General features: G+C 37.3%; 1 protein-coding gene across 1 annotated transcript; it reads right to left on the bottom strand.

The window, feature by feature from the left end:
* Nucleotides 1-1,426: 1,426 nt before the first annotated feature.
* LOC146468117 (neuropeptide FF receptor 1-like) lies at nt 1,427-15,139 on the bottom strand. The gene is made up of 2 exons (XM_085124753.1): nt 15,080-15,139; nt 1,427-2,853 (listed from the first exon to the last, which is right to left on the bottom strand). The coding sequence occupies exon 2, from the start codon at nt 2,728-2,730 to the stop codon at nt 1,609-1,611; it is 1,122 nt and encodes a 373-aa protein (XP_084980879.1). The 5' UTR covers nt 2,731-2,853; nt 15,080-15,139; the 3' UTR covers nt 1,427-1,608.
* Nucleotides 15,140-15,400: the final 261 nt, after the last annotated feature.

The raw sequence follows: 15,400 nt of genomic DNA, 5'->3' as shown, positions 1-15,400 counted from the left end.
TCTCGGTTGGCCCGGTTTGATCGAAAAATACCGTTCCATTTTTCAACAATTGGCCAGACCGGTCAATCTGATAAAAGCACCCCATGTGTTCTTATTTAAGACGGCCAAGGAACCAGCAATTCTACATTGCTAGGGAAGACTATCTCAGTTGTTTTTGGTTTGGGGATAGATAACTTATTTCTATTACGCATTAGACCTTTTTATGGAGTGCAATATTATGTACATAAACTTGTATTGGGAATCGAACACATCCAGGCTATGAAACCGCGTATGTGTCCAGCTTGATTAACACGCTTAGTGAAAACACTGTTTACTTTTTCTGTTTTTGTGTTTATTTATTTATTTATTTTCTCTTTTTTTTTGGCGGGGGTGGGGGGGTGGGGAGGGGGAGCCAGGTCTAAAAACCGGTATGGAGAAGGATACATTATACTTTGCAATGGGGTAAGAACTTGGAGAACAGTGCAGTGCAGCCCCTCCAAAAATTCCGAGAAATGCCCCCCTCCCCACGGGAATGGGTTGCTTCTCTACAAAACTATTTCGAAATAAAATCACTCACTCGTTTGCGAAGTCGTTAAAATAATCACTTTTATTTATATAAAAAAAGGCTAGATATAAGCAGTAGGTGTATTCTCGTCACATTTTGTTACCGCCTGTATTTTGTGCAGGATGCGCAAAATTTTTATAATATGTTGTCGCAAACTGTCGCTTTTTTACGACAGCTCGGTTTATTAAAACGTGCGTTGGGGCGTTCTTACAATGTCGATTGTTGCGTTTTTACAAAATGCGACATCTGCTACAACATGATGTCACCAGAACACGCGTTTCCTCAACTTGTTACGTATCAGCTACGACAACGAGGTTTTTTACCACCAAAAGTGTCCTTTAAGGTGAGACAATTGTCTTTATTACAGGGGAGTCAACGTTTGGCACTATTTGATTCAGCCTGGTGCTATTCTTGTTAATTATATTCTACTTTTCATTCTGTAGGTATTTTTACATAAATGTCTTAATCGTATAATATTGATTTGACTTTTAAATTGATCATAAATAGCTATTTTGAGAGAATCGCTTCATTAACCTTTGAGTTAGGTTCGCCCACTCTCTTTTATACTGATTACCATCACATTTTTTATTGCTGCGTTATTAAAACACGCGACATTAGCTATAATTGCCTAATTAATTTTCGGGTAAAAGCTGAAACGCGTTGTCAAATTTCGTCTTAATATTTTATGACACTTTCCTTAGTTGGGTTAAAAACGTATGTAAAAGACATCCCCTCCCCTCCTAAGGCTTAGTACAGAATAGGAAATTCTTTGTGGTTTAGGGGCTTGATTTGCACGCCCCCTTCCCCCCCCCCCCCCCCCCCCCCCGAGCCACCTCCCATGTCAGTTTTGTAAGATCCACCAAACCTGCCAGCCCGAGAAACAATGCTGCTACTTGCTCGTCGGCGAAGTTCGACTGCTTTCAATCTTTACCTACACGCATAAACGGCAGAAACAGTTTCTAGAATGTAATAGTTTTGCGGTTCGCAATTATGCTTATATGACATTCAAAATGGAGAAGGATGGGACGTACTGAGAAAGAGTAATCTCTAAGACTTCAAAATTCTTATAGTACAGTTATAGTATCGACGATCACTTCGTTTCTGATCAGTCCTTCCTTGGTTGTTTTATTTTCGGAGCAAGATATCGTGTGAAGTTTCTCTTCTCCTAGATGTCCGTTGAGTGGTCGTTTTGAATCTTCACGACCTTGTGAAGAACTTTCTAACGGACGCAAAAGTTTGAACTCCTTCAAGATCTTGAATCTGCAACAGTAACACAAATAGGAGAGATATTTGACGTAACCACGTCTGAATTGTTTGGTGATACTTCCGTACACAAGAGGGTTGAGACAGCTGTGGAAAACTGTGAGTACAAGTGAGAACTTGAATATGACCATGGCGATATTTTGCTGTTGCTCATTTCCAAAGTCTAGCAACATCCAACCAACCTGACTCGGCAGCATGCAGACCGCAAATATCACAACTATGATCGCTAGAGTTTTTGTTACCTTGAAGTTTTCCTTTCTTCTCGCTTGGTTCTCCATACTGTTGACGGATGCTTTAGTGCTGTAACAACCTCGGCACGAGCGGTTTAGATCAAGACCGATTCTGACGTATGCTATTGCGATGATAACTAAAGGAAGCACATACTGTAGTATGAACAGGGCTGCGGTGTAGGCCCGCCTGTGGTCTTGACTAGGCCAGTTTTCAATGCATTCTGTAGATTGCTCCGGTTTGGTGACAATCATCAGCGGAAGAACGTTAGTAAACGACAGAATCCACAGTACTGTAATCCATAGTACAGCGGATTTCTGACGAATGTCCTGTTTAAAGGGGTTTAGGATCACGTGACACCGATGGATTGCCATTGACGTCAGAGTGTAGACACTGACAAAGAATGATACTGTCATGAGCGGACGAATGAAATGACAGAAAAACGCGCTGACGGGAATGATGTGAAACATGCCGTAGATATGAAGAGGAAGGAAAAATATGAGCATAAGGTCCGATACTGCTAAATTCATGATGAACAAATCGTTAACTGTTTTCTTGGCGCGTTTGGCCGCGATGACGATTAAAACGAGCAGGTTTCCAACCAGTCCGATGACAAACGTGGCGATGTAGAATCCAACGCGCACGTTTCTCTCTGTTTCACTTTGTTGATGTGAGTGGGTGGAGTTGTTGGGCATGTTCTCGGCTTCTGATGTCCTCAGTCAGTAGAAACGGAAGGGGCAGAAGGAACCACAGAGAAAAATAACCGACGCTTTTCCAAGAAGTGTTCTTGAGTTGGTTCTTCTTGCAGTCTTTCTTTCCTAGGGGGAAACAAATGAAATATTATTCAAAGCAGTGGCAAAATAACTAGACTTAAAGGGGAAGTATCACGAGAATTTGATGTCATTTCAAAACCCAAAAATGTTTGTCTGACAACAGAAACAAAAAATAATTGTCTAGTTTTGTTATAAATTATCACCCCAGTGCAGTAAAACTTTCGATAAGTGCCTCTGGCCAGAGACAGAGTAGGCCGGTATGGATTGAAACTTGAAAAATGTTAGGCTAATGTTTTTCAAGTTTTCGTATCTTTGTTTCTAAACTGCGCTAGAACAGAGTACGAGTTGTTCCTGTCAAGAATTGAGTTGATTTCTCTCCTGTCGTTGTTCTAGAATTATTTTCTAGCAAAGTGAAGGTCTTATTTCACCTTTTTGAACAAAAGAGGTCAAAAACCCCATGATACTTCCCCTTTAACAAGGCCCTATACCTAGGAGGTTTTGTCTGAGGGGACAAACTCCGCACACCCCTCACATGGGTCTCCCGTATACAGACTGGATTTATAGTTGGACGTGTTTGTTTTCACCCCTACACAGAAAGTTGCCTCAAAGACCTTTAAAGAAAACAAAACACACTGATGCTTTTTGTCTTAAATTGTCATGATTTATTATGGCATAAACACCTTGTTTAGCTTGAAACTGCCCCCAAGGTCTCTGCTACACAATGATGGTTTATATATCACTTTAAACTCAAGTTATACTGTGAATGGCAGTTGAACACTTTGTATGGATGGTTTCAAAAATGCGTTGAAAGCCTTCGTCATTTTGAACAGAGACAGTGGTTTGAAGGAACTGGAGCTAAAATTCCAGGTTTCGGTATCAGGATATTAAGTCTCAAAAACGAGCCTATTAGGCTGTTCTATATTCGTCTCCAATTTGACTTCATGTCATAGATCTCTGTTGGAGTGGAGTGAAGCCCGTTCCGCGATGAATTAACAGCATAGCAAGGCCACTTAAAGTGCCCCTAACCCTTCAATTTGTTTTCTTTTGGTAGATTTCCATTTCTGTGAAGAACTCATTTTCGAAATTTTTTTTCAGAAATATTGAATCCTTTTCTTTTTACGAGCGCTTAAAGTTACTGAAATTTTTGAATTTTTGCGCCCTTTAAGCCCCGCTGGACAATTTTTTGTCTCGTGGGCTCATTAGGAACGAGCCAATGGGAAGCGACACTTTCTTCGATGTGACGTAAGAAAAGGCCTCGGATCGTTATCAGAAGGAATCTTATGCATGCTGATTCCTTTCTCTACATTTCGAGAGTTGTTCCATCCAAAAACCACACAATTTCCAACCATTTTCTCTGTTTACAATTGAAACATTACCGCGAATCTTCGGATATTTTTGCACGATGTCCTTTTCTTACGTCACGCTCCATATTTGGCCGAGTGGGGGACTAATGCGAACGATAGGTGAAAATATCGACAAGACTGCCTTCTTCTGCTTGTAAAAACAAAAGGATTCAATATTTCTCAAAAATTTTTTCGAAAATGAGTTCTTGAAAGAGTTCTTGGAAATCTACCAAAAGAAAACAAATTGAAGGGTTAGGGGCACTTTAATCTATCTTCTGTCATTGATGACCGAGTCCACAGGCAGCCCACATTGAAGGAAGATTTTTTCCAGTCAGTCGATTTTCTTGTGATTTCGGTCCAATATAGCTACAAGAACTAGCTCAGCAAACTCAAACACTATGTTAGAAAAAAATTCAGACCGCTATCATGTACTGTCCTGCTTAAGAAATCTGCTTAAGAATTTTTTAGACTGTGAAAAAGTTCATTTTTTTCCTCTGGGATAAGCAATTGATTGAGAGGAGAAACTAAGATTGTGCTTTTCCATGGGTAGAGCAAGCACTGGCGTAAGTGAGAAACAAGAGTTTTCGTGCGTCTTACCGTTGCCTTTTTTATTAAGCGAAAAACGACGTAACTCGTTGCCTTTTTGACCGGAGAAAACAACAAGAAAATCACTACCAAAAGTAGAGATTTTTGAAAACAGAGGTTTACGGTTTACATTTACTCAGCATTGGAAGAAAAAGAGGAACATATTGTAAGGTTTGCTCTTCCGTGCGCTCACTACAAAAACGGACGCTTTTTAATCAAGCTTTGACTCCGTAGTGCAACAAAACAAGTCTTTAACCAGGATAAGACATATTAGGTAAAAATCGTTCTCTGGTTAAAATTTTTCAAAACATGAGCTTTCGGCTATCAGTCTATAGCCTTTAAAGTGCCTATGAAGCGAAAATTGTCTTTAGGTAGTTATAAAATTTACCCTTTCAAACACGGGATTTCAAAGTTTGAGATTGCTGGGGTAAAAATTGCCGATTTTGTGAGCGCTCAAAGTTGGGCAACTTTGCCTTCAAAAATGGTATTCGAATCGCGCGGCCAAAATGCCAGGTGACAATAACCGCTGACGTCACGTTGGTGCCAAGAATTGCAATTCATCATGGCGGAAGAGAAGAAAGATAAGCGACAGCGAGGGCGATATTGCGTTGCTGGCGTCCGTAACAAAGAGAGTTGCCAGAATCGATCGTTCACAGAATCGCTAGACATGCTTTTCTCTTTCTACAATCCTTTTCGGCGGCAAGAACGGAATGAAAGTAAACAAACTTTTGGCACCAACGTGACGTCACAACTTGGAATTCAGCATAAAACTCGACCCAGTCCTCTGACCATTTTTGAAAGCAAAATAGCCCAACTTTGAGCGTTTGTAAAATCTACAAGTTTACCCCAGTACTCTAAAACTTCGGAATCGTACATGTTAAAGTGCAAATTTTATAACTACACAAAAGCAATTTTCGCTTCATAGGCACTTTAACGAATGAAAAAATGTAGCGCGTAAACGGAAATATATACAGAAAGGGTGCTAAAATTTGAGAATAAAAAAAAAGTATGATAAAAGCTAAAAGGTAAAAATGGAAATGAGGGCTAATTACAATAAAATGGAATATTGCCTAGGCAACGGCTTTGAGTTGGTTATTGTCCGCGTTGACAGTTTTCGCTGTGTGCCAGGATTTGAGTGTTCTACGAACGCGGTAAACGCCCTTGTCAATAACGCAAGCATTGTCAAAATCAATGCAATGATTGCAAGCATGGTTGGCAACGTTAGATCCATTAGAAAAATTCTTCAAATTCCGTTGATGTTCCTTTTTGCGGGTTTGGAAGCTTCTTCCGGTTTCACCTATGTAGTTCCAAGAACAGTCTTTACATGGAATTTTGTAAACAACATTGCGCTGAAGATCCAAGGGTTGTCTGAACTTTGGAGACGGGAATTCTTGTTGAAGGGTTTTTAATGGTTTGTTTACAACACGGATATCATTTTTGCGGAGTAATTGCCATTGCCTAGGCAATATTCCATTTTATTGTAATTAGCCCTCATTTCCATTTTTACCTTTTAGCTTTTATCACACTTCTTTTTATTCTCAAATTTTAGCACCCTTTCTGTATATATTTCCGTTTACGCGCTACATTTTTTCATTCGTTAAAGGCTATAGACTGATAGCCGAAAACTCATGTTTTTAAAAATTTTAACCAGAGAACGATTTTTACCTAAAAACAAGTCTTCTTACAAAGTAGTTTTCGACCGTTTTGAATAGTTTCCGCGTGGGTAGGAAGCTCTTTAGAAACACGTTTTACAAAAATCTATTGTCTCGCTGCAGATGTCGCGTTTTTAGTTCCAGCCCGCGGCAAGCGATTTCCACGCTCGCCGCGTTCGCGTTCTTTTCACGCTCGACTATTCCTGACTGAGAAAAAAGAAAACGTTCATTGTCTTAGTGTAAGCCATTAACGCGTGGACTCCAGTCTGATACAGAAAGTCACATATAGGTAAATTTTCCTCAAGAATTCAAGGCTTTGTACGCTTAAATTGTATCCGGGTGCTCGGATGCCTGCATTACTGAATAATACATCATTCTCATTTATTCACCAGGCTTAAAATTTTCGATCACATTTATTCCATTACGCATATGCCACACATTGCATTCCAATCCTAGCAGTATGCAGGATGTTTGTCCCATGAACCTAGTTTAATGGCCTTAGCTCCCACGAGTCTCCTGTAGCTCAGTGGTAGAGCATCGGAACAAGTAATCGGAAGGTCTTAGGTTCGACTCCTGATAGGAGCACTCGGATTTTTTTTTCCGAGTGTGCCTGTGTCACTTACTGAATAATATGTCATTCTCTTAAATTGTATCTTTGGGAGTAATTTTAGTAGTTATCGTTCAATAAGAATTTCAGTGTAAATGTCTCAAGCAATCTAAATAAATTTCAACTGATGCTTTTAGAAGTATTTCCGTAAATGCACACAATTGTAAACTCAAAAACAGCCGACCCGGGATTATGATTTCCTTTGTTTTAGTTATGAATTGGTTTGGTCAATTTTCTCGAAGCGCACGAAAGTCAGTTTGCGCAGAAATTGATCAGTCCTAAATAGGACTTAAATGTACACTTTGTTAATGGCAAAAACCTCGTGCTGTTGTATTGTCCAATGTCCAATAAATGCCTTTTAAAATTATCTGCAGATTGATGCTTGAAAGTGACACCGCGAGGGATAATTAGAGTTGTTGGTTAAGTCTTTAAAAGCAGAAGGTTTATAAGTTTTAGATATAATAATGTGGTCACCCAATGTAGAATCTAACGTTAGATGCACTGATCAATTTGTCCCTGTTCAGAAGTTAATCGGAAAGAGCGAGTTCTGAATTTAAAAATCCAGTTGTTAAAAGAGCGAATAAAAGGTATTGATTGGAGTACAGTTTATCCACTGGATAGCGATTTGTCCACTGGCAAGAATTATCTCATCTTTGAACGACCGAGGTCTGGACTTGTTTTTCAAACCGCACGAATAGTAAAATCTTGATATATCTGCCTTGATTAAAAACTGTAGCATGACATTTTCTGTGCAACATTAAATATTACAAGCTCGATCAAATTCTACTATTTTAGCAAACCAAGGCAACGGCGATACATTGTTATTCTACCCTTAAAGCCAATGATTCGATCAATTTAATAGAATAAAGCGTAGAAATTTATCTAAGCGGTGATTATCGCGACTAATTTATGTCCTAGTCCACTGCAATTTCTAGATATAACTCTCAATCAACGCGGATAAAATGTTAAGATAAACAAACCTTGTTAAAATTCCCGGCGCTTTTGAAAAGCCTTTTAAACATCTGCGGGGATCTTCATTGTACGGATCAGATGACAACCTATTTCCTCATTTTTGCCGATTTAGAATTTGAATGCTGCAGTTCCTAAGAAGTATCTTGTGTCAGTTGACTGAATGTTCGTGTTGTCTTTGATAAAAACGATCCTCAGAGCCTTGGTTTTCTGAAGGGCTGGGGCGCAAATTATACTGATCCGAGAAACATACACTGTAATTGATCTTATTCATAAATGTTTCCTGATTTAAATGACAATATCCCTCTGAAACAAGAGTGAGCCGCATTCGACAGCCTGTTGTTTGCTAAATGCACAAAAAGGCCATTTTGCACAGGGTTTAGTCATTGAAATTAACGGACGCTTTTTAATAACATTGTTCGGCCTGGGTAGTGGGAAAAGCCAGTTTGTATGTCAAACATTGTTTAAATAGAAAAATTCATTAAAAATTAATTCTGTCAAATTTTACTGCCTGTTAGAGCGATATTGAGACTTTCAATCAACTTTCTTCCAATCTATTTTTAATTTGAAGTTATTCGTTCTTTGACGAGGGAGATAAGGCATTCTTATTTTATTCTCTTATTTTGACAGCATCAGGAACACATCCAACAATTATAAATGTCTGTAAACTGAAAATAATACTCTATAATTAAAGTTAAGGCATCATTCGTGCTTCCGAAAAAGCAAATTGAATTTCAGTCCGCAAAGATGTCACTCGTACAAGTGGCACAAAATTTTGCTCTTCGATTACGTAAACCTGTTACGCCTTTCCTAACGGTTTAACAATCGAAATAGCTGTTTCTCAGTTTCTGTAGCACGCAATATATTCAATGTTTCAGCTTATCCCAACAAATCTTTTGCTGTACGACGAAATAATTTGCTTGGTGTATCGCGTTATAAATTAGATTTATTTGTATTTTCAATCGCTGATGGATATAAAAATTGTCATAGAAAACACCAAATATTTGCCAAAACGACGCAAGAAATCGTTTTGTTTTATCTCTATATATCAATTTCCTTGTAGACTGGTAGAAAGAACCATGGTATAACATTGGTGTATCCTATGTTCCAAATGACCCAAGAGTGATTAGTCCTTTTCTCGCATGCAGCAAAATTTTCAGTCGTTTCGGTTGTAAAACTAGGCTTGGAAGCAATATTCCAAACATCTGAGTGCATCAGTGGCACTGACTAAGAATGTAGAATATTTCGTGTTTTTCTTCCTTGTTTTTCTATAGCTGTTCATTTTAATTTGCCTGCATAGAACGACTCCCTGGCAAGCTTGTGCAGTTTTGTCCAAACAGTTAAAAAAAGAAAACGGCCACCCTAATTTTTAGAGCTGGGCTTCAAATTAAGAAATTTCAAATAAGCAATTCTGTTCCTTGTGTACTTTGACAAACTTGGGGAGAATTTTATTAAAATAACCAATTTTGGCATGTTCGACTTGAAAATGGCCTGTTACTGTTTTTATAGCTGCACGTGTTTGGCAATAAATAACATATTCGATCCTTTCAAAATTCCAAGGAATACAAATTTTCGTGTAGACATTCAAAAAGAAAATATCTTGTTTTGATCAAAAGTAGGCGTGTCTGTTACGGCTTTCCATAGAGTAAACTGGTAGTTATGAATGCGTTATCTTGAAATCAGGCAGAGTTAATTCAACATATTTTTCAGTTTTCTTTTGCTTAACTCGAAATACAGCACCATCTGATTCAGTTCGATACATTTGCTTCAGGTAAAACTTGTTTTAAAAAAGCTGATTTCCTCCGTAATAAATTATCGTTAAATATCGCCATTCCACGCGCAGGTTCATTCCATCTCGTTAACCGACAAAAAAAAGGAACACTCGTGAAATATACAGTTGGTAATTATTACGATACGTCAGTGTTATTAAAAATCAATAAAAGTGAACAATGAACTCCGTCATTACTCCCTGTTAATATATAATGAAAATAATGCAAATCAAGAATCACGCTCCAAATCTTCATGGAAAAGTGACGGTTCAGATATTAAGTGCAAACTCATCCATTCCTTTATTTACTAGCGGCGTTTTTGAAGTACCAACATTTGACTTTTTAAAATTAACTCTCTGTTTTTCGAAAGAAAAAATTTAAATTTAAAACAATATTATCCCCGAAAAGTATACTCTTGTGAGTATACTCTGTTTAAATGAATACGAGTTTTAACCATTCCCTAAAAATGCCTTAATGGTTACTGTAGTACCATTCTTAGCCTACTCCGAGGAGAAAGCTTTAACTGACATTGTTAGCGTAGGTAGTGGTAGCGATATTTATTTGGCTCTGTGCGATAAATTAAGGCGGTTTTTATTTTGACTGTAAAATTCCAAGTAAATTTAATATCTTACCTGGTCGTATTTCTAAGAGGTCGCTTCTTGTCGTGTTATATCCCGGCCTTACAAAGCGAAAAAGAATCAACTCCTTTTTCGAATAAAAATGACGTGATGCCTTCTTCTCGTTTGGTTAAATTTTTCAACGAACTAGACTTGATTTAAATTGTTTGCGCGGTGTTTGGCTCAAGCCCTGCTTAGTGTTTTTTTTTTTTAGCCTATTCCTTCTGTTTGAAAATTAATCGCGCTACAATATTGACGAGATTGATGAAAAAAACTAATCACGTTATAACCAGCAAACAGATTAAGATTGGAGTATCTGCAGAGAATGCGCCTCCTTTTCACTGCTTCAACCCTACGTGCATCTGGCAGATGGCATGTCTGTATATCCGGACATCTCCAACGAAAAAAAATTAACAATGCTCCGAGAACAGCTATTTGAAAAGTGCAAAGCGTTTGTTAGCGGAAACCTTCAACTAAAATACAAATATTCCGACGACTAGGCGAAAAATCTTTTATGTTTTTTCCATTCAAACACACGTGCGGTGTCTATCAGCTCCGATCAACGTCTAATTTCAATGTTAATTTTTTCACTTACATTTTCGTGAGCTTTATAGTTACCAGCTAAAATCTCAAAGAATTAGTAAGATTTTTATTGTTGCTATAGTTTTAGAAATGGTCTTCCAAAGAAAACTCTTCCACAGACGTATTAAATCATATCTTTAATTTCAGTTCCCCAAAAGTTTTCGTGCACCTGCAACTAAAATGCGTGTCAAAACAAAGAAGACCCCTGGCTCCACTTCAAAAGGCTGAGTCTAAATTCTTCGCTAATCAAGGAAATATTTTTAAATATTTAAAGTATAAGGTGTTATAAAACACCTTATACTCTGACTACTGTTAATTCAAAATTGTCGTACATCCTCCATTAATAATCCTACATAGTTAAAAAGGATTTTAAAGGATAGGTAAGAATATTTGCTGTTGACGTACATACTATCTTAAGGAAATCGAAAACAATACACAGCCTCTTTAAATAAGATAAATCCTTTTCGGCTACTAACCTTAATTGCCGTTTAAAGCGTCTGTTATTTTCTCTGGCAAAGCGGCATTTCCAATAGAACACACACAAAAATATAGTTTAGTAATTACAGAAATAAACTAAAATTTTTGTTTTGTAAAATTGTTCATTATCAACCACCGGCATTGTAAGAAATATAGTTTTAATTTTCCTTGGTAGCCTCTTATCACGTTATATGTATAAATTATTTTTGGTTTTCTAACGTTCTAGAATATTAATTAATATTTTACTTACCATACGACACGGGAGAAATAAATTGCAATGTTCATGGTATTCATTTCGAATTCGACTCAATAATTCACAAAAGTTCCTGAAATGCGATCGACAGGAATTTTTGACTCATAGAAGATGTTCTCTAGATCAAGAAATTCTCTTCTTTGTAAAACATACTTAAAAGTAAAAGGCAGATGTCTTTAACGACTGTGGTTTCTCTTCTCTCGCCCAGTGAATGAAAGCAAACTTGGCAGGGAGAAAGGTTAGGTGTAAAACATTATTAAAAGTTGATTTCTATTCAAAACAAACATATCCGCCGCACGTAAGGCTGCTTTTGGATCATACATGTATGTTTTTGCCAAGAGCTTCGAAATTCCCTTGTGACAGTTGGCGCGCTTACAACACATTTTGCAGCCAGCGTCATTAAATCATAGAAATTTGACAAAACTTTACTTAAAAGAGGCTTTGACAAACTTGACAACTAGCTGTTATCTATTGATTGAAAAAGCAGTAAGATTTTCTCTAAAAAGTTCTTTTCTTCTCCTCCTCGTGAAATACGTAGCCAAATGAATTTTTTTTCAATTTTAGGAGAGATATCGTTATGATATATACTTCACAGTTTTTTAACAGATTGAAAAAAACATGACTGCATGCCTTTTTGGCGCTGCATTCATTTTACTCCACGGAGGATGAGAATTCGGGAAATCATCGCTATAGTTTATGGATTAACGAACTGTAATTTACTGTTGAGTGGCAAATTAGCGTTAATTACGGAATTTAAGACGGAAAACAAGTTGTGTTAATAAAGTTTTCAATTAGTTCTCAATTGTTGTAAATTTAAATGTGCTCTGTCGTGTATTTGTCGATATACTTAGAATCGTATATTACGAAGAAAAAACATACCTTGAATATGTAAATTATCCATAACGTAGAACGCTGAAGATAAGGCCATTTTTGCTGCTCTGTTAAGGTCGGTGCCATTCAAGACACCAAAAAATCTGTAGCGATTTAAGGTAGTTTTTTTTTTTTTTTAATGTTATTATAAATATATATATTTTTAAATCCTTTTCCTGTAAATATAACGTAATTCAACCCTTGGGTTGCAAAGTTATATTCATAAAACTATTTATCAACTATCTATCTATCATCTAATACAGGTATTTTTGCTCGGTTAATGAATAGCAGCTCTTCGCAGGGGCTATTTGAATTTGGGGGTAACCACGCATTTTTTGGAGATAATTAAGCAACAATAACTCACCAGTTTCTTTTGTTGTAGCAGAAAGTTTTATGCAAAACATCGAGGACTGGCATTGTTAAAAAATGACGTCTACATAGCAACTATATTTTAACAGGCATTTTTCTGATGTTATGGAGCTATTCAAGAAATCCGAGGTGGCAAATGCAAATCACCCTTAATTTTACGTCACCTAAGTCATCGTTGTCATGTTGCTATCTTAAGATACACATCTTTAAATACACTACACAACTTGGAAGGTTCTCTTTCAGAGGTTAAAATACTCTTGCAGTTTCAAGACACCAAAAAATTTTAGTTTCAATTTGATTAATTAAGATCTCTGGTTGGTCTATTTGTAAATCTCACCAGATGGTCAAAAAACGGGCGTTGTCTTTATTCCACGTGATCGATTGTTGTAAGGCTGCCAGCAGTTCCTCTTGTTATAATCGGCGAGAGGCCGAGCTAACTGTGGCCTGAGTAAGATGAGAACCCGGGAGTAAAGGGAACCACCGGGAGAGAAGGTGGTGGGAACTTAGAGAGAAAGGGATACGAACAAGGAGAAAAAGGAGGGGGACTAAGGAAAAAGGGGGAGTAAGCTAAGAGAGAATGGGGGGGGGGGGGGGGGGGAAGTGAACTGGGTGAGAAAGGGAAGATAATTGATAACATTGTATTTGTAACAATACGAATAGGATGAAGTCACAATATGACGTCATATTTTCAACTGAAAAGCGGGAAGTAGAGTAAAAGGTACAAGTAGCTTAGAGTAAAAACCAATCCAGCCAGGGGCACCGTCTCGATTTGGTATTACACGGTCTACATTAGAACTGTCAGCGATCGCCACGTTTGTTCAATACTTGTCGAGCAAATACTTGCATTTGTCTTTTATTTAAAACCAATTCAAAATGGCGACTATCGCATGCGACCAGGGTGTACGATCATTTTTAACAGAGATGTGTACAGTACAAGAAACAGGAAGACATGCCCGTAGTGAGGAAACTGATAATTTGATGGACGAATTTGAAGTGTATATTCACTTGTGGGAAAATGCCATATATCGTTGTAGACAAGAGCAAGAACAAGCTTTAAAAATAAATCAGCACAGCAGAAATCAAGATGTAAGAGACGAATGCGTAGAAGAAATGTGTGGAAGAAAATGGAAAGTAGGTATTGCTCTCGGCAAATTTCTTTGAATATTATTTTGCGTCAGGTGTTTTCATTGACATATTTGATCAATATTTGTTCAACAAATGTGGAGCGAATGTTACCATGAATCGGAGGAATGCAGTATACAGTCATTACTTGGCATTGAAAGAACTTTGCCGAATGTACCAGCGATTAGAAGAAGTCTGATTCAAAGTCTTTTTTAATTTTCCATTCTAATAAACTGAAAGTTTTAATTTTAAGGGTCGTTACCGCTGAAAATGAGATAATGTAATTCATAATCAGAAAATTAACAAAGCCTTATCTATTCAAATGACAGTTTTTCGCGGCATAAAATAAGTGATCCGAATCGTAACTTTTACTCTCAATCAATGGCTCTTTTAGTAACATTTAAAGCACTGCCCACGTTTAATTTCACATTTTTAATTTCAACTTTTGTAACAAGCCATCGAAGCACAAGCAGATCTGAACCAATTAACACCCGCTTATATGAAAAGCATACAGCGGAAGGGGGAATATTGTACGAGAATTACGACAATCGACTTAATTATACATCTGAGCGTATCTTCTCTTTCGTACGCGTTCAATTTTTTACTTCAAAAATGGTTAAAAATCCTCTTTTTAAGGGGATTTCCTGTAGTTGGATGAAATTCGTCTCGTTACAATTACTGCCATAACAAAAAGCTGATAACTTTTTCATTTCCACCACAAATACTTAATAATTCATACGTTTTCCTGGACGAAGACTGTTTCATTCTTAAATTTTGGACTATAATCATAAAATTGTACGTTCAGAACTCAGTGAAAAGGAAAAAAAAGAGCATTTTTTCGAGATTTAAAATGAAACGACGAAATTTACAAAGTAATCATCGTTTGGCTTCAAGGTGTTATCATACTAAATAAAGGCAGTGTGTATCGTGTTTTTCCTCCTTAAAATTACTCATTTAAGGCGGATATAAAAACACAAAATTCAGTTCAGTATAAACACAATTTGAGACGAATTTTAGTTATATTTAAAATATATGAACATTAACAAGAGAACCTACCTGGTTTTAATCTTTTCGAAGAAACAGAAAATAGAGAATTGCTCGCTCATAATAGCGAAGTTGCCGTCGCAATTCAAGGTTCTTCGCCTGGTCTAGTGTTGAATAAGACTGCTGGAAAAGTTTATTTGAGCGAACCTTGTAGGCAAGAAAAAAGGACAGACATTTGTGATAAAATAGCAATAGATAAAAAAGCTGGGTAGGTTCAATTCAAGCATTTACCTGCGGACATACCTTTTCCGTTTCGCGTTGCTGCTATTTGCATACGAATTAAATCCAAAGCTCGACTCTGTTGTTTTGGTACCGGCAGGACAAAGACATGGG

This window comes from Pavona decussata, unplaced genomic scaffold (assembly GCF_977016875.1).
Source record: "Pavona decussata unplaced genomic scaffold, jaPavDecu1.1 SCAFFOLD_133, whole genome shotgun sequence".
Taxonomy (NCBI): domain Eukaryota; kingdom Metazoa; phylum Cnidaria; class Anthozoa; order Scleractinia; family Agariciidae; genus Pavona; species Pavona decussata.
This window is presented reverse-complemented; position numbering and strand designations above follow the sequence as displayed.